Raw genomic sequence first — 23408 nt, 5'->3', positions numbered from 1 at the left:
CCCACCCACGCGGGCAGCATGGGGATAGGTTAGCTAGCATTTCACATTACTCTCTCCTCCACCTTTGTTGCTGCTATATTCTACTCACTTTAGTTATTACTAACATGTGCCTTATAAGGCATTGGTGGTCCAGTGGTAGAATTCTCGCCTTCCATTTGGGAGAACAGGGTTCGATTCCCAGCCAATGCACTTCATGGCCAACCACCACCCATCTGTCAGTGGAGGCTTGTGTGTCGCTCTAATGCTAAACAGGTTTCAGGAGAGCTTCCAGACTCACATGGACTAGGAAGAAAAGCCTGGCAATCTACTTCTGAAAATCAGCCAATGAAAACCCTATGGATCACAATGGTCTGATCTGCACCCATCATGGGGATGGTGCAGGACTGGGCAGCCTTTTGTTCCCTTGTGCATGAGGTCACCATGAGTCAAGGGCCAACTTGATGGCACCTAACAACAACAACAATAGTGCTTTGGAGGTGGGCAGGGAGAAAAAGGATTATATGGCAGAATCCAATGCTTTTTTTGCATAGTGGTTAAGAGCTTGGCTGCTAACCAAAAGGTCGGCCGTTCAAATCCACCAGCCGCTTCTTGGAAACTCTATGGGGCAGTTCTACTCCGTCCTATAGGATCACTATGAGTGAAATCGACTCAACAGCAATGGGTTTGGTTTTGGTTTTCGGAAGGGATGGTGTTAGAAATTCACAGTGCACTGGGAGAATGGAACACTTCCTCTAGAGCAAGTGGCAAAGCCAGGGGTAGTTAGTGATGCTGCTCAAATAATCCTCCTTGGAAATTCTATTTGACTAACTAGGAAAACCTTGGGAAATAAATTTGGCCAGAGGAGAGGGGTAAAAAACAAACAAACAGACTAGTCACCCAAGATGCTTTTAACATAATTGGAGATTTTATTTCCTTATCCAGTCTCTTACTCTTCGCACTCTTAACATGGCTATTTGATCTTTGATTGCACACATTTACAATATGGAGACAGGGCGCAGAAAGTGACAAGCAATGAAGAGTATTAATTATCCATTAAAAAGGACTTTTCCAAATATGTGAAATGTTTTCAAATATGATAAACTGGCCAAGTAGTTAAAAGAAAGCCACAAAGCAAAAGTGAATTATATTTCTTTTTTTCAGCCTAATCTCTAATTTGAAAGCTTTTGGAAATGTTAGCACTACAGAGTAAGAAAAGGAGAAGAAACATGGAGGCAGACAGCCTTCCAGCAGCTCCAGAAGGAACAGGCTCAGTAGGACCAACCCATTTTATAAGGCAGCAGATGGAGTGGACCAGCAACAGTGCAGCTTGGCAGAGTGAGCCGAGAACAGCCAGGGCTTATTCCTGCCAATGCAATTGTCGATGTCCCTGCATGTGCCGGGAGAGCCACTGACATAACATCAGGGGACAAGCTGGATCCGCACCCAGATCAACCCTACAGCAGGTGTGGAATCACAGAACCTCCAGCAGGACACAGAAATGTGAGGGGAGCCAACAGGATCAGGTGACTTGGGGATGTAGTCAGCTGCTCAGGACATCACAGACCAGTCCTGCAGATGGTTTCAAAGCAGGAACAAAAACCCTTACTGGCCCAGAACAGAAGAAGGATGCCAAAAGGGAGTTATATCTGAGGCTGCTTGGAGAATCCATAAGACCCGGCATGGTTATCAGGCAGGCCCCCAAACTAGGATAGAAATTCCCCAAAGATAGATGTTTCCATGAAACTTTCTGCTTCTGTGGAATATGACAGTGGCCAGGGCTCTTGTGTTTCCTTCTAGGGGTTGCATTAGACCTGAAGCCAAGCATTTCCCAGCACACCAAGATAATCAAGCCCTTCTTCTAGAGGGCAGATGTATTAATGCTCAGGCAGGAGGCAAAGCCAGCATGGTCTGTGGTGCTGTCCATTAGCCCTCCTTGAAAGTCACAGGTATTGCAGTCAAGAGGGGAACAATGGTCTCCTGGGGTAGCCAGTCAGCTTTGAAAACTCTGGTGTGGCAAATTCTGACTTATAACGTTCAGCTTCATCCCTTTCTGCGTTGTTTTTACTTTTCTCATTTCCTTTTTCTTCCTCAGTTTCTCTCTGGTCCCCTCAGTGGGGAAGGTGAGCCTTTATTTCTTGTTACTTCCAAAAGGACCATCTACCTCAGAGAAGATACCTCAGAGGGAGAGAGCCCCCGAGGTTGTCTCGAGCAACCCAGACGATAGCTTCAAGCTCCCCTCTCTCCTCGTGAACGAAACCCACTGAGCCCGGCTGATGCATCCCAAGTTCCTCAGGGTTTTCATGAGATCTCGGCGAAATCTTTCACCCACAAAAACGTAGAGCACAGGGTTCAGGCAACTGTGGAAAAAGGCGACGGTCTGAGTGACCTGGAAGCAGATGTCAATGTTGGTGGAAATGGTGCAGTTGGAAATGATCATGGTGTAGGCATTGATGGTCTGCACCAACAGGATGCAGTTGTAGGGGAACTGAGATAAAAGGAAGGCAGTAAGGACAGTGATGGTCACCTTTAGGGCCTTGTGCTTGGATGACTTCTTGGCTTGTAGCAGGGTGTGAATGATGATGGTGTAGCAGCAAGCCATGACCACAAGGGGAAGGAAGAACCCCACAATGACCTCTAGGGTCAGGACAGCTGACTTCAGTTTCGTGCTGTCATCTCTAGGATAAACCATGGTGCAGACGGCAAAGCCAGGTTCCCCATTGACTTGGCTATACAGGATTTCTGGAATGCAGAGCACAACTGCAATCACCCAGATGGTGAAACAAACCATTTTGCTATACAGAAGCCTTTTCTGCCTCCAGTTCTGTGCTTTCATGGCCTGGACAATGGCAATGTACCTGTCCACACTGATACACATGATCAGCAGCACACAGCTATAGAAGTTCATCTTGTACATGCTGTTGACCAGTTTGCACATGAAGCTCGGGAATTTCCACTGGTTAGCAGCAGCAATGGCCCAGAAGGGAAGAGTGACAAGAAAGAGAAGGTCAGCAATCGCCAAATTCAAAAGAAACATGTCGGTCATGGTCTTCACTCTTGTGCAGTACCAGTAGACAAGGATGACCAGACTGTTGCCCAAAGTCCCTACAATGAACGCGAGCCAGTAGAAGGGTGGGATGAAATAGCTCGCAAACTGCCGGACATTGTTTTTCTTGCAGAATAAGTCAGCAAAGTTGTTTATGTACTCGTACATTTCGGAGGACGCTGAATCATAGCTGTATTCATCAGACATATTAAGGATAAGGCTCTGCAATGGGACACAAGACAGCATTAAGTCAAGGACAATCTTTTGGAGGTCCTGTCTGATGGCAGAGGCAGGGACCACCTGACCCTTCCAACTCCAAAAGGTCTGTGGTAAGACAAAAGAAACATACGTGTAAGAAGTAGTAATTCTGGCAGCATATGCTTGGGTTGTAGCATCTTCATTTATTCGACAAATGTTTTTGAGCACCTATTTTGTGCCAGGTACTGTGCTAGGTGCTAAAGAACAGTGGTGAATAAGTTAGACATAGTTCCTGCTCTCACTGAACTTACCTGCTGGTGGAGGATGCAGGCAAAGAAATGAACAACTAGACAGGAAAAAGTGCTTTGGGACCACTAAGTTTATATCAAACTAAGTGAATGATTCTGATCATCCTTTCTCCTCTCCAGCCTCCCAAAAAGGTCAGCAGAGGCTCTTAAACTTTCCTGGGTCACAGACCCTTCTGAGTCTCTGGAAAGCTACAGATCCTCTCCTCTGGAAGCACCAACACGTATATGCACACACTAACACACACACACACACATTCACACATGCGTGTACACATACACATGGCACACACACATAAACACCAGGACCGGGTACCTAATTTGCAGGACTCCTTGTTCTAAAATTATTAAGAATTTCAAGACGGCAAGCATTAAATCACGCAAGTGGCACACCCATGAGGCCAGGCTTGACAAACACATCCGCTGGTATACACATACACAGACAATACACACACGTTTGTACACACTCGTGTGTGCACACACGTGCCACACTCATGCTTATATGCGGCACACACACGTATTCACACCCATACACATTCAGACGCACATGCACACACACGGGTGCATATGCACACACCCCCATCACACATTCACATGCACACACACACACATGCAAACGTACCCCTGGTTACAGTTCCCGTGAGTTCCTGGCCCTGAAGCCGTCCAGAGCCCCAGAAGGCATCCTAGAACTCCTGCTGGGGGAGAGGAAATGAGTGCCGGAGCTGAGAATACTGAGACATGAGCATATGACTTGAGTCATGTCATGGATTGAATTGTGTCCTCCCAAAATATCTGTCAACTTGGCTAGTCCGTGATTCCCAGCGTTGTGCGATGGTCCACCATTTTGTCAGCTGATGTGATTTTCCTATGTGTTATAAATCCCACCCCTACAATGTTAGTGAAGTGGGATTAGCGGCAGTTATGTTAATGAGGCAGGACTCAATCTACAAAATTGGGTTGTGTCTTAAGTCAGTCTCTTTTGAGACATAAAAGAGAGAAGCGAGCAGAGAGACAGGGGGACCTTATGCCACCAAGAAACAAGAGCCAGGAGAATAGCGTGTCTTTTGGACTCGGGGTCCCTCCTAGTCCAGGGGAAGATTGATGACAAGGACCTTCCTCTAAAGCCAACAGAAAGAGAAAGACTTCCCCTGGAGCTGACTCCCTGAATCTGGACTTCTAGCCTCCTAGACTGTAAGAGAATAAACTTCTATTTGTTGAAGCCATCTACGTGTGGTATTTCTGTTACAGCAGCACTAGATAACCAAGACAGATCATAATCTGGGATGGAGAGGGATGCAGGGATGGGGAGGAATGCAGGGATGGAGGCGTGAGTCAGTCCTGCAAATGTCTTGTCCCAAAGCCTCCACCCACAGATCCTCAAACACTTGCATTTTCCCACCAGTCCCCATCCCAGGGCTCCCATCAGGGCTCCCAAGTTCTACCAGGGACCACCAGGTCTCCCTCCCTTCCCCTAAGGGACAGTCCCTTCTAAATCCTATCTCTACCCTTGTTTTTCCTCAGGCATATGTGACAGTTGTTGTAAAATTAATCTGCATTCATTTGGACTGCAAGTTGCCCCAAACCCACGACAGGTTTTTATTTTGTTTTAAATATTAAATATAAATATTTAGTTGATATACTTCAATATTCTATTGAAATAATAAAATATTCTCCGTGAGGGTTCTATTAGCTGTATTCTCTCTATGTTGTGCTGTTGTTGTTAGCTGCCTGAAGTCAATTCTGACTCTTGTCGACACCCTGTGTGCAGAGTAGAAATGCTCCAGAGGGTTTTTAAGGCTGTGACCCTTCAGAAGCCGATCTCCAGGACTGTCTTCCAAGGCACCTCTGGGTGAGTTTGAACCACCACCCTTTCAGCTAGTAGTCCAGGGTTTAACCGTTGGCATCACCCCGAGACTTCTCTCCTTGTCTAACCCATTGCCGTCGAGTCAATTCCAACTCATAGCTCTCTTTGTCTTAATATAATTTCCATCTGCTTCTAATAGATTAGACTGTTTTGGGTGGAATTCCAGTGGCTAAAGTAGTTGAAAATCTCTGCATATTGTATCTCCTTTGAAATTCACAGTGCTCATGAGCCTATTAAAGCCCCCTAAAAGCCCTGTATAATTTGTTTTAACTGCACATTAGCATAGTAAAGGCTCTGAGAAGTCCTTCAGAATCTGCTGATTTTTGTTTTAAAATTTCCCAAACTTACCTGAACATGAGACCTGTTGTATGTATGTTTGTGGAGTGCTTATCAAGATATCAGAGGACCTTGAGTTGGCTGATAAAGGGCAGTGATATCAGGAAGCTATTGTCTCCTGAATCCTGAAGCACACCCCAAGAGCTAAGGGGATGAGTCTATCCTATTTGGTCCCTGGCTGGCAGGAAGTAGCAGGTGGACCTCAGGAGGACAGCCTGAGGTAGCTTGTATGACAACTCAGAAAAGCTGGAATCTACTCCTGGCTCCACTTCTAAGATGTGACCGAGGGAAGGTCTTGCCACAAAGAGAAAGACCCCAGGGGACCAGATCCCGGAGAAGGCTCTTCAGAGCAGCTATCCTGAAATGGCCCACTACTCGGAAGAGCTGAGGAAAACCCCTCTCCCGTTTTATATGTGGTTACTCCCCAGACTTGACACCTCCACAGTTCACGTTTAAAGAGTTCCCTTCCGGCTTTGGCCATTGTCTGGAAACCCAGTTGCGTGGGCGGACAGATCTGGTGACACATATCTTAGTCAAGATGCCAGGAAGAGTTCTGCTGAGGTGGGAGCCTGGTGCAGTCGTGGCCTGGGGCCCTAGGCTCTGAGGCCCCCAGGAAGGTAATCCCAGAAGAGGTGGGCTCTGAGCAGACTAAGTGAAAGGAAGAGCTTTGGGATGGAGGGAAGACTATGGAGAGCACAGAGACCAACGAATGGGCGTCCTGCAGCTTTAAGAGGCTGGGAGGACGACCTGTGGAGGAAAGTCAGTGAAGCCAGGCAGATGGGCAGGCATCAACTATGACTGCGTACAATGACTCAGGAGGAAACTCTGCTTTTGTCGAGCCTTTTAAAACAGTTTTTTTTCCCCCCAAAAGGTTTTAGTAGACTCTCACATGAACCTGAGCCAAACTGGTGAGGTAAGAGAAGCTAACAGCAACCCCACTCGCTGTGAGGGCCCGGAGGTGCTCACAGAAGGAAGGAAGTACCTGCTCCACGGGCCTGTCAAACCAGTGCTCCTCCCACGCCAGGCGGCTTTAAGGCCAGTGTGAGGAGGACGAAAGAAAGGAGAAAGAGGAAGGGAAGGGATCCAAAAAAGGGCGCACTTGACACAGAGGGATAACCTCACAGAGACCTGTTGCCGTCCAGTTGACTCCTATTCATGGTGACCCCATATGTGTCAGAGAAGAATTGTGCTCCATGGGTTTGCTTTTCTGTTTATTAATTGTGCTTTAGGTGGAAGTTTACAGAGCAAATTAGTTTCTCATTCAACAATTTATAAACAAATTATTTTGTGACATTGGTTGCAATCCCCATGATGCGTCAACATTCTCTCCTTCCCCATCCCAGGTTCCGCATTTCCATCTGTCCATTCTTCCTGTCCCTTCCTGCCCTCTTGTCATTGCTTTTGGGCAGGTGTTGCCCATTTGGTCTCATACACATGATTGAACCAAGAAGCACGTTCCTCGCGTGTGTTATTTGTTTTATAGATCTGTCTAATCTTTGGCTGAAGGGTGAACTTTGGGTCCATTAAGTTTTCAATAGCTGATTTTTCCCAAGTAGATCACTAGGCTTTCCTTCCAAGGTGCCTCTGGGTGGACTCAAACCGCAGCCAAGTGCGTTAATCATTTCTGCTACCACTATTTGCAACCTAGATCCACTTTGAGCAAAAGAATGAACTAGACCCGGTTCCTTCTTCAGCTATGAGGAGTGACCATTTGTTAGGGTAAACAGGAGCCTGTACCTCTCTAGAACGGTGTTTCATTGAAAATGCAACTATCTCATTCCCTGTCTGGACTAAGAAGATGGCGTGTTCATCCCAGGCTTGGGAAACGTTCACTCTTTATTTCTCGTTCATAGGCAATAAATATTGAAATGCGTTCACTCATTCAACAAATATTTACTGAACAACTTCTAAGTTCCAAGCAAGGAAACAACTTCCAAAGGACATCATTAGAGTTGACAATAGAAATGGGCCAAAACATCAAAAAGTTTGAGAGGCCTGTGCTTGCCAGACCGTGGCCCAAGTCAGGCCTTTGGATGGGACAGGGATGAGGTACACAGGGATGACAGGGAAACTGTTTGCACTAAAGCTGATCCTGAGGATGGCCTAAAGCCCTCACCTTAAAGAGGGGGAGATAGAAGAGAGAGAGGAAGAGAGGGGAGGAGAGGAAGGGGGAGGAGAGGGGAGGAGAGCAGGGCGGGAAGTGCCTGTTACTGTCCACCAAAATCAGGCATCCGAGCCACAGAGGTCCCTTCTCCTTTCCATCTCAATCATGCTAGACACCTTTGAGCACAGAAGGTCATTATTCGGGTGATTTTGCCTCTTATCTGGGACTGCCTTACAGAGCCCAGTGTGTGTGTGAAAGACCAAAGAGGGGGATCTTTTCCAAGATCCCAAATGAAACAGAATGAGTCAGGCTCAGAAGCAGACCTGGCTCTGTTCCTACAGTGATGGAAAAGGCAGATTCTAACTGAAGGACGGAGGCAGCTGGGGAGGCAAGAAACTAATAGGTCTAGTTCTTGTCAGAAAAAGTAGACAACCTACTTCACAGACATGGGGAACCCGGCATGGAAAGTAAAAGGGGGGGGAGTGCTGACACATTGTGAGGATTGCAACCAATGTCACGAAACAATTTGTGTATACATTTTTTAATGAGAAACAAATCTGCTCTGTAAACTTTCACGGCTGGCACAGAAAAATTTTAAAAATTAAATATGTATATGCAATTGTGTAGCTATAAATATGTAATGCTAAAGAATCATTAGCATATCATGAGTAATTTATTTGACATAAACTATTTCAACCACCACTCTCCATAGATCATATAAACCAACAGTGTACTATGAAGGAGAGTTTGTTAGCTTCACTAAGAAAGCTTGATTTCAATGATCTGTATGTAAAACTGAGACTTTCCCTTTGAGAAAAGCAAACCCTTAGATACGTTTGTAAGCCACTTCTGAACATAACAAAAGCATAAGAATTTGATTTAATTCTATAATTGGTTAGTGTTAGCTATAAAATCATAAATGATTCCCTGGGTAATGACTTTACTCGCTAATTTTTGTTAGGCTCTTAATCTCTTTCAGAGAAATATATGCCATTATGTGTTTTTGTAAGGCCTTCTTAGTGTTATGCGAGAAATACAACTAATCTGTTCATCTTGAGTCTTTTAAAAACAAATGAAATGGATTCTCCCTTGCCCTCTTTTGTGTGAATTTCAAAACAGACACACATAGAACTCAGCAAATTCTACTTAAAAGTCATAAAAATCCTTAGCTACTGTTATGGATTGAATTGTGTCCCCCAAAATGTGTGTCAACTTGGCTAGGCCATGATTCCCAGTATTGTGTAGTTGTCCTCTGTAATTGTCCTATGTGTTGTATATCCTAACCTCTATGATGTTAAGGAGGCAGGATAAGAGATAGTTATGTTAATGAGGCAGGCACAATCTACAGGATTAGGTTGTATCGTGAGTCAATCTCTTTTGAGATATAGAAGAGAGAAGAGAGCAGAAAGGAGAGAGATCTCATTACCACCAAGCAAGAAGAGCCAGGAGCGGAGCGCATCATTTGGACCTGGGGTCCCTGCACTGCGAAGCTCCTAGACTAGGGGAAGATTGATGACAAGGACCTTCCCCTAGAGCCAACAGAGAGAGAAAGCCTTCCCCTGGAGCTGGCGCCCTGAATTTGGACTTCTAGCCTCCTAAACTGTGAGAGAATAAATTTTTTTGTTAAAGCTATCCACTTGTAGTATTTCTGTTATAGCAGCACTAGATAACTAAGACAGCTATTAATAAAATTTAAAATAGCATTTTCCTCTTGTCTTCACAACACACCCATAGCACCTCTGGCTCTTCATGTATGCAAAGCTCTCTGTGCTGGGCAATGACTGCCCTGTAATCCTGGTGCTTCTCAACCGAGATCCTACCCTGGGAAACCAAATGGAGAAATCCTTCCCCCACAATGGATTCCTTTCCACACTCAAAAAAAGGCAAGAGGAATGTGAGTTTTAGGGAGGCTGAGGAGGATGGCTGTACTTACTGTGAATTCTGTGGTTGTCATGGTGGGTCAGATGCAAGCCTGCTTCTGGAAAGAGAGGATAAAAATCAAAAGATGATTTGACTGTAAATGAACAATAACCAGAAAACACCAAAAGATGGAGATTAAATATTAAATCTGTTTATGGTCATTAAAAAAAAAAATCTCAAGCAAGAGTTAGAGTCCATGTTATACTAATATCAAGTCAGATATTCTAGATTTCAAATCATCTTGGTAATTGACATAGAAATGAAAGAAATCTCTCATTTGAAGGTTTCGTTCACCTCTTTGAATCTGGTAGTCATCAGATTCTAGGATTCATTTTCTTTTTACTTAGACAATAATTAGAGCATTTTCCCATCCACGGATGAGGAACAGTGATGGGGCCACTGAGGCTTTTAAGTTTTTCCCAGGATGTCCTTTTTACATTAGCTCATTCTCCTCTTGTGTCAACTTCTCTGTCAGGTTCTGTTTTGATGAATGCCTTTCCCTTCCCCTGCCCCACATGCCATCCCCTCCATTTTATCAGCTAAGAGACTTGATAATGATAAGAGGATGATGTGGTCAATTTGAGAATACTCTAGGCCCCCTAATTCTGCATGGGTCCTTCTCTAGGTAACTGTAATCATGGTCACTCTTGTTAGGGTCCCTCTCCAGCACCTACCTGATCTGCATGCTCCATCAGGAAGCTCAGGTCAGAAAGATGGGCACTTTTTTCTATTCACCCTAAGACTCCAGCAGGAAAAGGAAGTCCTAGGCTTGTTTTCCAAAGAAGAGGAGGATTCACATTCCCTAATGCAAAGGGCCTCAGAGCTGACTGGAATAAATCTCTGTTGCTATTTTTATGTGTTTTGAGTCTCTTTAAAGCTCACCCCTCTATAACCAAGGGAACAACAGCTTACTCCCTTCACGGAAGATCTCTGTGCCAGAGCTGGCATTTCCTTTTATACTCCTAGCAAGTATATTCCAAAGAAACAAATCCAACTCCACATCTCAAGGTTCTAGAAGCAAATATTCTCCTTCATAAATCCAAACCTAACCTGTTGGCTTCCTTTCCATAACATCATGACCTACCCTGCTTTTCTGGAAGTATAGTAGTTTTCAAAATATAATGCGTGGCATCACCACTTTGGCAAACAGTTCGCAGTTTCTTGGGAAGTTAAACTCATGCTTACCATATGATCCAGCCATTCCACCCCTGAGTATTTACTAAATAGAATTGAAAACATATATCCACGCAAACACTTGCACACAAACGCTCTTAGTAGCTTTGTTTGTAATAACCCAAACCTGGAAACAACCCAAATGTTAATCAACTAGTGAATAGATGAATAAAATATCCACATAATGGAATAAAGAACAAACTATTGATACAGCAACAACACAGACAAACCTCAAAATAATTATGCTAAGTGAAAGAAGTCAGGCAAAAAGAGTACATACTGTACATTCCTATTTATATAAAATTCTGGAAAATGAAAATTAATCTATAGTGACAGAAAGCAGATCAGTGGTTGCCTGGGAGGGGCGCAAAAGGCATAAGGAAACCTTTGGAGGTAATAGATACGTTCACTATATTGATTGTATGATGATATCTCAAGTGTATATATGTCAATACTTATATTCTGCACTTTAAATATTTGCAGTTTATTATAAGTCAATTGCATCTCAATAAAGCTGCTAAAGTTAAACAAACAAACAAAAAAACCCACAAGGTATAATGAAAACTTTCTGGTTTTCTTCACTCCTCAGATTCATAACTGGCTGTCAGAAGGCAGCCAGAACTTCTTCCTTGTACCGTTCTGGCCAGCAGCCTCTCAAAGTGCCTTGGAGGGTCTTGGGTTGTTATATTGGAATTGAGGAATTAGTATGAGCTCATTATTTTAAAGATTAGATTAGATAGATAGAATATAGATGTGTGTGTGTGTGTGTGTTTCAAGCACATATTTCCTGGCTCTGTCTACTGAGAGGGGCTAAGAGCAATGACACACAGTAGAATGAGCTCCCAGTTCCTTGACTTTGGTTTCTCAATACTGTTCTCCTCCAAAAGGAACCAGGGCTTCTTGGAAAAATGCCTGAATTCCAGAGCTGGAACAGGGAAAGCACAAGATGAACCTGGAACAGCTTTTGCCCCAGAAAGCAAGAAGTGCTCAAAGGATCATGGGGACTTGTCAAAAAGACATAGGGGCCAGAAAAAAAAAATAAAAAAGACATACGCAACAACTTGATTGGGCTCCCACTGGCCAAGTCTGAGGCAATTTGAGCATCAAATAATGGTAATGATTATGGCACATTCAATAAAATGAGAATTCATGAATCCACACTGATATAAATAATAAAGAAATAAATAGAGGAGAAGAGAAAGTTCTTCCTTACAGTGCCAACTAATAAATATGGAAGAAATGATAGAAAATCGTCAATGGATGCCAAAATCGGTGGGTGAACGTCTGATGAGGAATAGCATATTTACTTAGTCTTGGAGGATCTCTCCCAAAATTACATATTCATTACAAATACCGAATAATTAATGTGGAGAAATCCAGAGGATACCAACTTAAACCACTCTTCAAACCCAGTGTCATTGGCATGAGAGCAAAATGATATCAAGACGACCTAAAAAGGGCAAAATGAGGAGGAAGGACATAGCTTGGCATCCTTTACTGATATCCTGACGGAAAGCACTAACCTAAGTCTAACAGAGAGGAAGCCTCAGACAAGCCCCAAATGGAGAACTTTCTACAAAGGAGCTAGCTGATATTCTTCAAAAATATCAAGGTCGAAGTGCCACAAAGAAAGACGGAACAACTGTCCCAGGTTAAGAGAGACTAAAGAGATTGGAGTCCTCAGGTGTTATAAACAGTTAAGCACTCAGCTGCTAAGTGGAAGGTTGGTCATTAGTCTGGCAATCTACTTCTGAAAAATCAACCATTGAAAACCCTATGGAGCACAGTTCTACTGTGACACACACAGAGTGATTCAGAGTCAACCTGATGGCAACTCGTTTAAAGAGATTGGCAGCTTGATGCAATGCATGATCCTGGAGTGGAGGGAAAGGTAACTGTAAAGGACACTATTAGGAGATCAAGGAAACTGTAATATGAACTATGACCTAGGTAACGTTATTGTACCAACGTTCAATTTCCTGATTTTGCTAATTGGGTTGTGGTTTTATAGGGGAAAGTCTTTGTTCTTAGGAACTACACCTTAAAGGAGCACAATGTTTTCAGCATATTCTCAAGTGATTCAGGGGAAAAAAAATTATATTATATTTTATATTATATTATGTTATATTATATTATATATTATGTATGAGCCTTGCCGGTACAGTGGTTAAGAACTTGGCTGCTAACCAAAAGGTCGGCAGTTCAAATCCACCAGCTGCTCCTTGGAAACCCTATGGGGCCGTTCTCCTCTGTCCTGTAGGGTCGCTATGAGTCAAAATCAACCCAACGGCAACAGGTTTGGTCTTTGTATAGATGTACGGATGTATGTAGCGAGAGAGAATGATAAAGCCAATGGGACAAAGTGAAAACAGTTGGTGAGACAGCATAAAGGGTCCAGACCAGTTCCATACACAATTCTTGTACCTTTTCAGTTAAGTTTGAAATTATATCCAAATAAAAAATTACTAAAGTTTTTAAAAAGTGCCTTAGAGATTGGTTCTTAGATGAGAAGCCTCAAACAAAGCAAAAGCCCAAACACAAGAAAGCCAAGAGCAGAGCTGAGGTAGCATAAATAATGAGCAGCCCCAGCTGCTGGCCGGGATCTCACACCAGCTGCCTGGACACAAACCGAACTTCACTGTAGCTGGAAAATTCTGGCATTTAGCTTCAGAAATACTATGCTTTATGGCTTTGTATTATAGAAGTGGAGCCCTGGTAGCACAATGGTTAAGAGCTACGGCTGCTAACCCAAAAGTCGGCAGTTCGAATCCACCAGCCGCTCCTTGGAAACCCTTGGAGGCAGTTCTACTCTGTCCTATAGGGTCTCCATGAGTTGGAATCGACTCAACAGCAACGGATTTTGTTTTCTGGGTTATTATGAAAGTAACACATTTTTGCAGGGCTTTTGGCAAATACGCTAACTGAATCACGTAGACTTCACGCTAATACAAAGAGGTCACCAAGATTATTAGGGAAAAATTTAGGGTGCAAAAGACTATGCTGAGTGATCATTTAAAAATATACATGTGTAAGGATATACACTTCACTACTGATTAATACTGAAACATTTTCTGGAAGGAGCCTGAACAATGATTACCAGTGAAGAGCAAGACTTTCATTTTTCCCTTCAGCTTTTGCAAACTATTTTAAATGTTTTACCTTGTACGTAAATTTTTATTTTAAGAGAGATCGTAAAAATAGCTTGTCAGCATTCAAAAACAGAAACCCTATGCTCTTCCGTTCAGCATACCTGTTTGCAAATCTCGTTGAAAGGAGGAACTTGTCCTCTACTCCAGCTAGGCATGAGAAGCAATTAGCACCGAAAGAACAATTTCATAATTGAAGTTGCCGCAGAGGACACTTTTTTGCAACGTCGAGATGCCAAGCTAGTTTTTTGAAAAAGATTTGTCGTGCTCCCATTGTCAATGTGTTCAGGCTGATAGAAAATTCAGAAAGAGCCAAGGAGGAAGAGGAAGACACGTTGGCCCCTACTGTCACGGTCGAAAGACACCCCGGACGACCTTGTGATCTATTTCTTTCCAATTGTTGTCAGAATCCTTTTAGAAAATGTTATTCCACCAGCTGCAAAGTCTCAGAGCTTGCTTTCATTTTTCTTCTTACCCCTGAGAAAGGGAAAAACAGAAGGGAGGAAAAGCCCCACACATGACAAAACACACGGAGAGTAAGGAATCTCTCAACTGTCTGTCGGGAGTAACCTGGCGTTTGACTCAAGGCTGCCCCAAACCTCTCCTCTTGCTGCTCATGGTGGCCTCATATGGGTGCTGTGGACACCCAACTCTGAAACACCTACCCGTGTGTTTGCAGCGTGGGGAGCTGGAGTAGGGGAGAAAGCACACTGGACCAGAAGTCAAAGGCCACGTCTGGTCTGTCCTTTTCTGGCCATAGGACCTTGGTAAGAAGTAAACGCCCCCATGGAGCCTCAGTTTCCTCATCCGTAAAATAGGTGCGATAGCCCAGCCTACTGCGAGGGCTTGCTGTGTGTGAGTGCTCTTTGCAGAATGCAGAGAACTATGCGAGAATGCAGGAACATTCTTCAGCCCATGGTGCTCACCTATCCAATGTGCCTTTAGCACCTAATACACCTGCTTGGCTTTAACAGTGTTTGAGCCATGATCCATGTCCCCAAGAAGCTCACAGTCAAGTCCAGTGGGTAATCATGTCTGTAGATACCAACAATGGTAAATGCTATGCGATACTGCAGGAATTGGGAGAGAATCATGTCTCCAGCACTGGAGAAAATCCAGGAGGGCTTCTGTGAGGTGGTGACATTTTTGCTGGCCCTTGAAGGCTGGAAAGAATGTGGAAATGTGATGATGGAAGAGGACATTGTTCCAGGACAGGGAAGCATATCAACAAAGGCACAAAAGCCAGAAAATGTGGGGTATGTGGAGGGCCTCAGAGTAGAGCTCCTTTCTCCAAGAGTGAAATATGCCCATTAGAAAAGTCAGCCTGGCTGGAAACGCTTCTCTGCCATCCATAAGTGTAACGTGTTGGCAGACTCCATTATTATTCAACCATTATTTTTGTATTCTCTGTTGTCCTTAAGTAACCACCATGACACTCAGCACGGAGTGCCTGCTTTGGACACAGCCCCTCACCACGGCCGAACCCCTGCTGCCTACAGTGGCCCAGGGCACAGGATACTAATAAGAGCCAGACACATAGGTCCTGACTTTGATCTTTGTCCAATGTGCTACTCGGGGATTGAATCATGTCGTGTACCTTCTGTAGCTCGGTTTTTCCCCTGCAGAGTGTGGGGGATCTGTGCAGCCTATAAGGCCACGTGCTCTCCAAGCCTGGGGCAGGCACCCACCTCCCTCCCACAGGCACTACACTGGGTCCAGGCCAGCCTGACAAAGCCTGCGTGAGCTTGATGCGAGCCTGCAAGGGGGGGGTGCATGCAAGGGGGCTTCCGGACAGAAAAGGAGATATTGGAATAAAGAGGCTCTGAGACTCTAAGTGCTGAAATGGAGAAATAGCTTAGGCTTGTTCAGCAAAAGGAGTCCCTGAGTGGTACAAACGCTTAGTACGCTCAGCTACTAACCAAAAGATGGAGGTTTGCGTTCACAGAGGAGCCTCGGAGGAAAGGCCTGGTGATTTACTTCCAAAAAATCAGTCATTGAAAACCCTATGGAGCGCAGTTCTACCCTGACACACATGAGGTTGTCCTGAGTTGAAACTGACTCAACAGCACCTGGTTTGGGTTTTTGTGGTCGTTGTTCAGCAGGGGGAGGGAGGAGATGCTCCTGTGGCCTCTTGCTGCACGGGCTGCCTTTGAGTTCAGCACTCAGCCACCTCTCACCTTCGGGTCAGCGAACGCCCAACTCAAAAGGGCGGGTGTGCTTGAAAGGGCAAAGCGGTGCTCACTGAGGAGTCAGTTAACCTAAAATAACTCAGCGTTTTTCTGATCATAAAAGAATATTTTCTCAATGCAAAACAATCCCCAAAGTGCAAACACACACGCAAAAGAAGATAAAAACCCTCTTCTAGTTTAGCCATTGTTCACCTTCTGAGGCACACCCTTTTGGAATTTTTCTCTGTTTAACACAACCTCGTGTGCACACACATACACACACACTCTTAATGGAAAAGTTATCTTACGACACATACCATTTTCTACGTTGTTTTTCTACTGAACAATCTCTCACAGGCCGCTTTCCACACCACCTCCACACAGAGCTGGGCCATCCCATTGAAAAACTGCCTAGTATACCTGAATACACCGCAGCTCACGTACTCAGTCACCTCTTGACGCAAAGCTTGGTTGTTTCTGATTTTTCACCGCTACAAAGAAGGCTGCCAAAATCATCCTTCCCTTGGGGCGGTCTCTCAGACCGGAGGCTCTCTCAGACTGGAGGATCTCATGGGGGCTTCATGTTCTCAGCCCCTGGCCACCTTCTTGTCACGTCTCCCCAAACACCTGCCCTCACTCCTTTAAAGTAAAAATCACAGACTGCCCTGAACTAAGCTTTGTGTGTGTGTGTGTGGTGGGGCGGGGGTGGGGGGAAGGTGAGGGGGAGTCTTCTTACTCATCCTGGAAGTCTAGGCAGGGCGCCACCCAATTCACATTTGCCTCCCTGGAAGCTTCTAGCAAAGTGCCTGGTGCCTAGTTGGTGTCCATGTCAGTGAACAAACGAATGAAAGCTTGGGTTTTGGAGGCCACTGCAGCAGTGCATGACTGAGCACACAGACCCCGGGACAAGGGCGGAGGGGGAGGGAGGGTGATACTCACGGCTGGCTGGAGGGCAGCACAGGAGGCTCCAGGAGAGAAGGCCCCCAGCAGCTTCCAGTCTCTGGGGAAGGGCTGGGCTGCTCTGCCTGAGATGAGGGGCAGACCTTCTCTGAGCTCTGAGTAGGCAATCACTTTGTCAAAACAGCGGAAGGGAGGCAAAGCCACCCTGGCTGTGTTGTCACTGGTGGGGTAACCCGAGAGGGTGGGGAGTCACCTGCTGCTGCTTCTAGCAGTCAGCAGCGTTGATTATCTGCAACCAGAAATGAAAAGCTGAGAACTGCTGGGCTAAGGGAAAACCATTGCCTCTGAAGACTCACATCATCTCAGAGCGATTTCTTTTCCTAGAGAGCGCTGCTGCTTGCAGGGAATGGGGAAATTGAGAGAAGTCAGCCTTGCCGGGCTTGTGAAGGTGTGCATTTATAAATGTCCACGGGTGGTGTTATCTGAACAGGCCTGCATGAGATTGCTACCCCAGCACCTTCCATCACGATGTAACACTTTTTGGCCTTGATAGATGTACCTGAATGCTTTTTAGCTCTGCTGTCCAATACAGTAGCTACTAGTCATAGGCAGCTATTTAAAGTTAATTAAATTTTTTAACTAAATTGATTAAACTAGCTACATTTCGATAGTCTCATGGGGTGAGTGGCTACCGTAGCGGACAGTGCAGTTACGGAACATTTCCATCACCATGAAAAGCTCTATTGGAGAGCGTTGCTCTAGAAAGTTGTGTATGTGGTAAGTGGCTACAAACACAGAGTGCTGGAGCCCACTTGCCCTAGGAGGCCACTTCTTGGAACTGGAGCCAAATACATTAATATGTTATTTTGAAGTGACCAGTGTAAGTCAACTACGTCAGCACTTACAATGCTTCATCTTACTAATCTTGGGTGTTTTGATGAAATCTGGAAATGCCTAAAAGTCACATGGCGTAGTGGTAAGAGTTCGGCTGCTAACCAAAATGTCGGCAGTTCGAATCCACCAGGTGCTCCTTGGAAACACTGTGGGGCAGTTCTACTTTATCTTTTGGGTCGCTATGAGTCGGAATCAACTTGATGGCAATGGGTTTGGGTTAAAGATCACATAAAACGGTAAGCTTTTCACCAAACCAACAGATAGTCTTCATGTTCAGGCTACAGTGGGGCCTTTGATCATAAAGCGATTGAAGATTTCTCGTCATTATTACCAAGACTTCCTTTTTATATTTTTGTCCTGGGGAAAAATTACAGCTACACTGTAGTGGAGATGGATTTCCTCTTTTCAGTGTATTTCTCACCCTGTGGACCCCCTGACACTCTCCAACAGTGGTCCTTCCCAAGCACATGAACTCTCATCTCAGAACCCAGTGATGCATAAGATGCAGTTGGATTCATTATCTCAATGGGAAAAGACCAAAAAAGAGCCCACTCAAAAGGTAGAAACTGTGAGCAGTAAGAATGAAAGGCTTGGTTGATTCACCGGCCTTGAGGGAGCTGCAGTATGAGTAAGCCCCGAAATTCCCTGACCTCATATAAATAGTGTCTGAAATGGTAGATAACCAAGGATCTGCCAAGTGCTCTCATTACTCTCACTCTAAATCGTCAAGTCCTAACAGAAAATGAAAGGGGCAATGGAGGGAAGGGAAGGCCCCCTTACTTTTCTGTCTGCCTTTGGGCAGGGGATAGGGGTGAACTTGTTTCTCCCCTGTGTTTCCACTTCACACACAAAACACAGCACAGCAGCTTGATCAGGTCTGTGGAAAGCAGCTTGAAGAGGGTGAGGCAAGCCTATTGCAAGTGCTCTTGGCCTGGAAGATGCTGTGTTCTCTACCTTCTCTTGACCTGGGCTATTTCTTCACCAGGTAAGATACTGCTTGCCCACCAGACTGTTGGGGTGAGGCTGGTGGGAGGAAGGAAAGGCAGTCGGGGAAGAGGGGATGAGGAGGAGGGGTAGTTATGCCAATGTGGGAAGATACCCTACACCCATGGTCTCCTGAGGTCCAGGGGAGCCGCCAGTGGTGGAAGGGCTGCTGTAGAACTCCTAACCCTTCTCCTGGGATGGAAAGAGGAATCCTAAGCCTGGGGAAGCAGGGATATGGGAGGAAGTGGTAGAGAGAACTTTTGGTTTCTCAAGGGAACCCGGGGAAAACGAGATTCCCTTCGCCCTCATCCAGTTTAGGCTCATTCCTTGTGGCGAACACCTATCTTTGAATTTCTGCGCTGTGCTTTTCCTTGCAGCTAGAATTCAGAGTTGGGTGATTATGAAATGCTGCTGGTCCCCTTTTACAATGGGTATTTCTCTCTTTGTATTCGTATACCCTGCTCATGGTGAGTTCTGGAGGATGGAGCAGCGTGATCCCAGGTGCAGGTGCTGCACCTGGAACTGAGGGGTGTTGAAGGAATATTGTGGAAGAGACGCTGCAGTCCACCACCTCCGGATGCTCCAGGTTGACTTGGTTGCACAGAGCAAATGGAAGTGCCAGGTCTGGTTTCCCTCTTGTTGGTTCCAAGTGCTAAGTGTCTAACACAGTCTCTGGCACAGAATACATGAATTTTGTTCCAATCTTCTAGTTTTCAGGTTCTTTATATTTAAAACTAGATTTGTAATCATGTTCTCCTCCTTCCTGAACCTTCTGTGCATACTGGGAAAGCCATATTCCTAAAGCACCTTGAGGTCTTTGGAAGACGATGACGCTATATTTCAACTCTTCATTGGTGAAGGCCTTATCTTGACTTGGAAAGTCCAAAGTTCAGGGTAGTTTGGTGATCGGGGTATGATCATTGCAGGTATAAGGAGTTCCAGGTTCAGACTTTGGCAGATTAAAATCTGTAAGGACTCTCCTCTTCCCAGTAAATCCATGAGGAAAGGAGGCTTTGGTCATGATTGTAGCCTGCATGACATCATTAATAATTAATTAACAATAAATTAATGAAGCAAACCTCACATAAGTCCTGCAAATCTAGAGCAGCACTAAGCAATAGAATTTTCAGAGATGGTGGAAATGTTCTACATCAGCGCTGTCCAATGCAGCAGCGACCAGCCACGTGTCGCTGATGAGCACTTACAATGCGGTTAGTGCGGCTGAGAAACTGATTTTTTTTAAATAATTTTTTTAAATTATTTTATTTCATTGCAATGAGTTTAAATTTAAATAGCCACATGAGGCCAGCGGCCACTGCTGTGACAGTACAGGTCTATACCAACCCACCTTTTAGCAGCTATTATTTCTACCTTAGCAATAAATCTCCTTAGGACAGCTCATTGTACAATATAAGGCAGGGGGCAGCTGGCCTCTGGCAGAACCGCTCTTCTTTCCTTGAGGGTGGAGGGGGTTAAAGGTAAGCTCTTCCTTTCCTGAACACAACCAAACACTTCAAGGGACAGTGTAGCAGAGGCAGGAGTCTGGGGACCATGGTTTCAGGGGACATCTAGGTCAATTGGCATGACAAAGTTTATTAAGAAAATGTTCTGCATCCCACTTGGATGAGTGGCGTCTGGGGTCTTAAAAGCTAGTGAGCAGCCATCTAAGATGCATCAATTGGTCCCAACCCACCTGGAGCAAAGGACAATGAAGAACACCAAAGACATAAGGAAAACATTAGCCCAAGAGACAAAAGCGGCCACATAAACCAGAGACTTCATCAGCCTGAGACCAGAAGAACTAGATGGTGCTTGGCTACCACCAATGACCGTCCTGACAGGAATACAACAGAGTCCCTGACGGAGCAGGAGAAAAGTGGGGTGCAGAGCTCAAATTCTAGTAAAAAGACTAGACATAATGGTCTGAGACTGGAGGAACCCCAGAAGACATGGCTTCCGGACTCTCTGTTAACCTAGAACTAAAACCATTCCCGAAGCCAACTCTTCAGACAAACGATAGACTGGACTATAAGACATAAAATGATACTCGTGAAGAGTGTGCTTCTTAGTTCAAGTAGATACACGAGACTAAATAGGCAGCGCCTGTCTGGAGGTGAGATGAGAAGGCAGAGAGGGACAAGAGCTGGTTGAATGGACACGGGAAATCAGGGGTGGAAAGGAGGAGTGTGTTGTCACATTATAGGGATAGCAACTAGGGTTGCATAACAATGTGTGTATAAATGTATGAGAAACTAACTTGAGCTGTAAACTTTCACCTAAAGCACAATAAACAATAATAATAATAAGCTCTTCCATTCCCAGGGGTTTAAAGCCAGAGCCATTTAGGAGGCAATTGTCAGAGAAAGAGAGAGAGGTAGTCCACACCATGCAGCAGCCACAGAATGGAAGGGAGGGAAGAGTCACGGCCAAGTGCCCACAGGAGTCAGCATGGGCTGTTGCAGGAGGAGCAGAATGAGATCATCTGGAGGCCCAGGTAACTGGAGTGACTTTGGTACCTCTAACAGAGACAGAATGAGAGAGGAAATGTTGGTTTTAGCAAGTAGTGCTGCACTTAGCACTGGATGTGATCTGGTCGAGATGTTGACAGTGTCAGTCTTTAGGTATTGTCCCCTACAACTCAAAGGGAAGTCAAGAGTTCAGGCTCTTGCAGAACCTGAGCTATTGCTAAGGGAAGTAAAGGCCGTCCTCACGTGCTGAGGCTCTGTGCTTGCTCACGGGAGTCATGACAGCCATCACAGGAGTTGTGACGTCTCATCTACTCATGAGAAATATCACCCCTTCTGCCCTCACAAGCTTGATCTCATTGGAGTCCTCCATTCAGCGTCTATCTTTCAAGTCCCTACTATGTGCCAGCACCATTCTAAGAGGGAGGGATGAAGCAGTAAACAAGACAGATGAGATCAAATATGCAGAGAATTGAAGCAGAGAGATGACGGGATGCCTGGATGACTCCTTACCCTTGATGTCAGGGCAGGGCTGACTACAGAAGTGACATTTAAGACCCGAATGACAAGAAGTTGCCATGAATGTGAAGGCTAGGATAACCATCCCCAACAGAGGGAACAGTAGGCAGGAATGAGCTTGACATGTTCAAGGATGAGAAAGACCAATATGTGGGGGAACAGAACGATGTGGCAAGCGCCAATCATGTCGGAATTGGAGGCCAGGGTGAGTGGTTTCTAATCTGATTCCAGTGTGATGAAAGCGACTGAACGGCTTTCTGTAGGGAGTGACGTGATCCAGTTTCCATTTCTAATAGATCTCTGGCTGCTGCCTGGAACGGTATCTCAGGCGGCAAGCAAGGATGAATGAGAAGCAACATGGCCCAGTCGCTTTGAGTCATAATCAACTTCATGGTAATGGGTTTGGTTTTTTGGTTTGAGTCTCTTGAGGAGCTTATTAAAAGGCAGATAAACACCCCAGCCCCACCCCAAGAAAGTCTGGTTCAGTAGATCCAGAACTGGGTCCAGGAATCTGCATTTTGACACATGCCCGACGTTCCAATGTGGATGGTTCTCCCGCCATACTTTGAGAAACACAGCCCTGAAACTTAACAGAAAACAGTAAAACCTCGTAGTTTTCTTGAAGCCTCTGGCTGTGAGGCCCCACCGGCCAGAACCAGTTGTCGGGGTCAGAACTTCCCCTTAACTGGGCTGCCCAAAGGCAAGGCCACCACAGGAGCCAGAGCCCTCCACTCTGCCTGCCACTGTCCCCTCTCTGGACTCCAGCCTAGGGAGGTATGGGGGGATTCAGAGACTCACCTCGCTCTGTCCTCCTGTCACCCCCACAGAGGGAGAGCGTGCAGGCTAACTGCCCAGGAAGCCTTTGCAGAGACGATGATAATTATAAAGCAAGATGTGCTGGCAGGCTTTTTTTTTTTTTTTTAACTTTGGGGATTTTTGTGATCCTAAAAGTCAAACCATCAAACTTTTGACTCTGTTTTTCTATAAAAAAATGGACCCCCACCCCAGAACCTCAGCCTGACCCCTCCAACTTTCTTCAGGCTACTGATGCTGACTCTCACCGCATCCCTGGCTCCTGGTGCATTGATTCTTGATCATTTTTTTTCAAAAGCTGAAAGTTCAATGGTTTTTAAGTCAGAAAATTTCCACAGCATCAAAATAGCATGTCAAAGTGTCACCAGTTTCAAAATGGCCACATCAAAAAAAACCACATCAAAATGTAATGCAAGCTTCTAGTGGCCATCTAAGATGCATCAGTTGGTCCCAACCACCTGGAGTAAAGGAGAATGAAGAACACCAAAGACACAAGGAAAGTAGTAGCCCAAGAGACAGAAAGGGCCTCATAAACCAGAGACTTCATCAGCCTGAGACCAGAAGAACTAGATGGTGCCTGGCTACCACCAATGACCG

The 23408-nt window shown here is 45.2% G+C and overlaps 1 protein-coding gene across 5 annotated transcripts; it reads right to left on the bottom strand.

The window, feature by feature from the left end:
- Positions 1–655: 655 nt before the first annotated feature.
- CCR9 (C-C motif chemokine receptor 9) lies at positions 656–17313 on the bottom strand. Of its 5 annotated transcripts, none has more exons than XM_023726293.1 (4): positions 17176–17279; positions 14173–14545; positions 9763–9807; positions 656–3244 (listed from the first exon to the last, which is right to left on the bottom strand). In XM_023726293.1, exons 3-4 carry the CDS (start codon positions 9781–9783, stop codon positions 2156–2158), a joined length of 1110 nt encoding a protein of 369 aa, XP_023582061.1. In that variant the 5' UTR covers positions 9784–9807; positions 14173–14545; positions 17176–17279; the 3' UTR covers positions 656–2155. The 5 variants fall into 5 exon arrangements, 4 of the variants coding, with proteins under 4 accessions (XP_023582061.1, XP_023582052.1, XP_023582069.1 ...); XR_002823116.1 differs by lacking the exon at positions 656–3244 and adding an exon at positions 3253–3477; XM_023726284.1 differs by lacking the exon at positions 14173–14545 and having other exon boundaries at positions 17176–17313.
- Between the last annotated feature and the right edge of the window lie 6095 nt (positions 17314–23408).

Source organism: Trichechus manatus, unplaced genomic scaffold, assembly GCF_000243295.1.
Source record: "Trichechus manatus latirostris isolate Lorelei unplaced genomic scaffold, TriManLat1.0 scaffold00001, whole genome shotgun sequence".
Taxonomy (NCBI): domain Eukaryota; kingdom Metazoa; phylum Chordata; class Mammalia; order Sirenia; family Trichechidae; genus Trichechus; species Trichechus manatus.
This window is presented reverse-complemented; position numbering and strand designations above follow the sequence as displayed.

Bases quoted from the DNA above. Each gene is read 5' to 3' on its own strand.
- CCR9 (XM_023726284.1), bottom strand. From the start codon at position 9,783: ATGACAACCACAGAATTCACA. The intron at 3,245-9,762 runs GTAAGTACAGCC...GTCCCATTGCAG, and splicing joins TGACAACCACAGAATTCACA to AGCCTTATCCTTAATATGTC.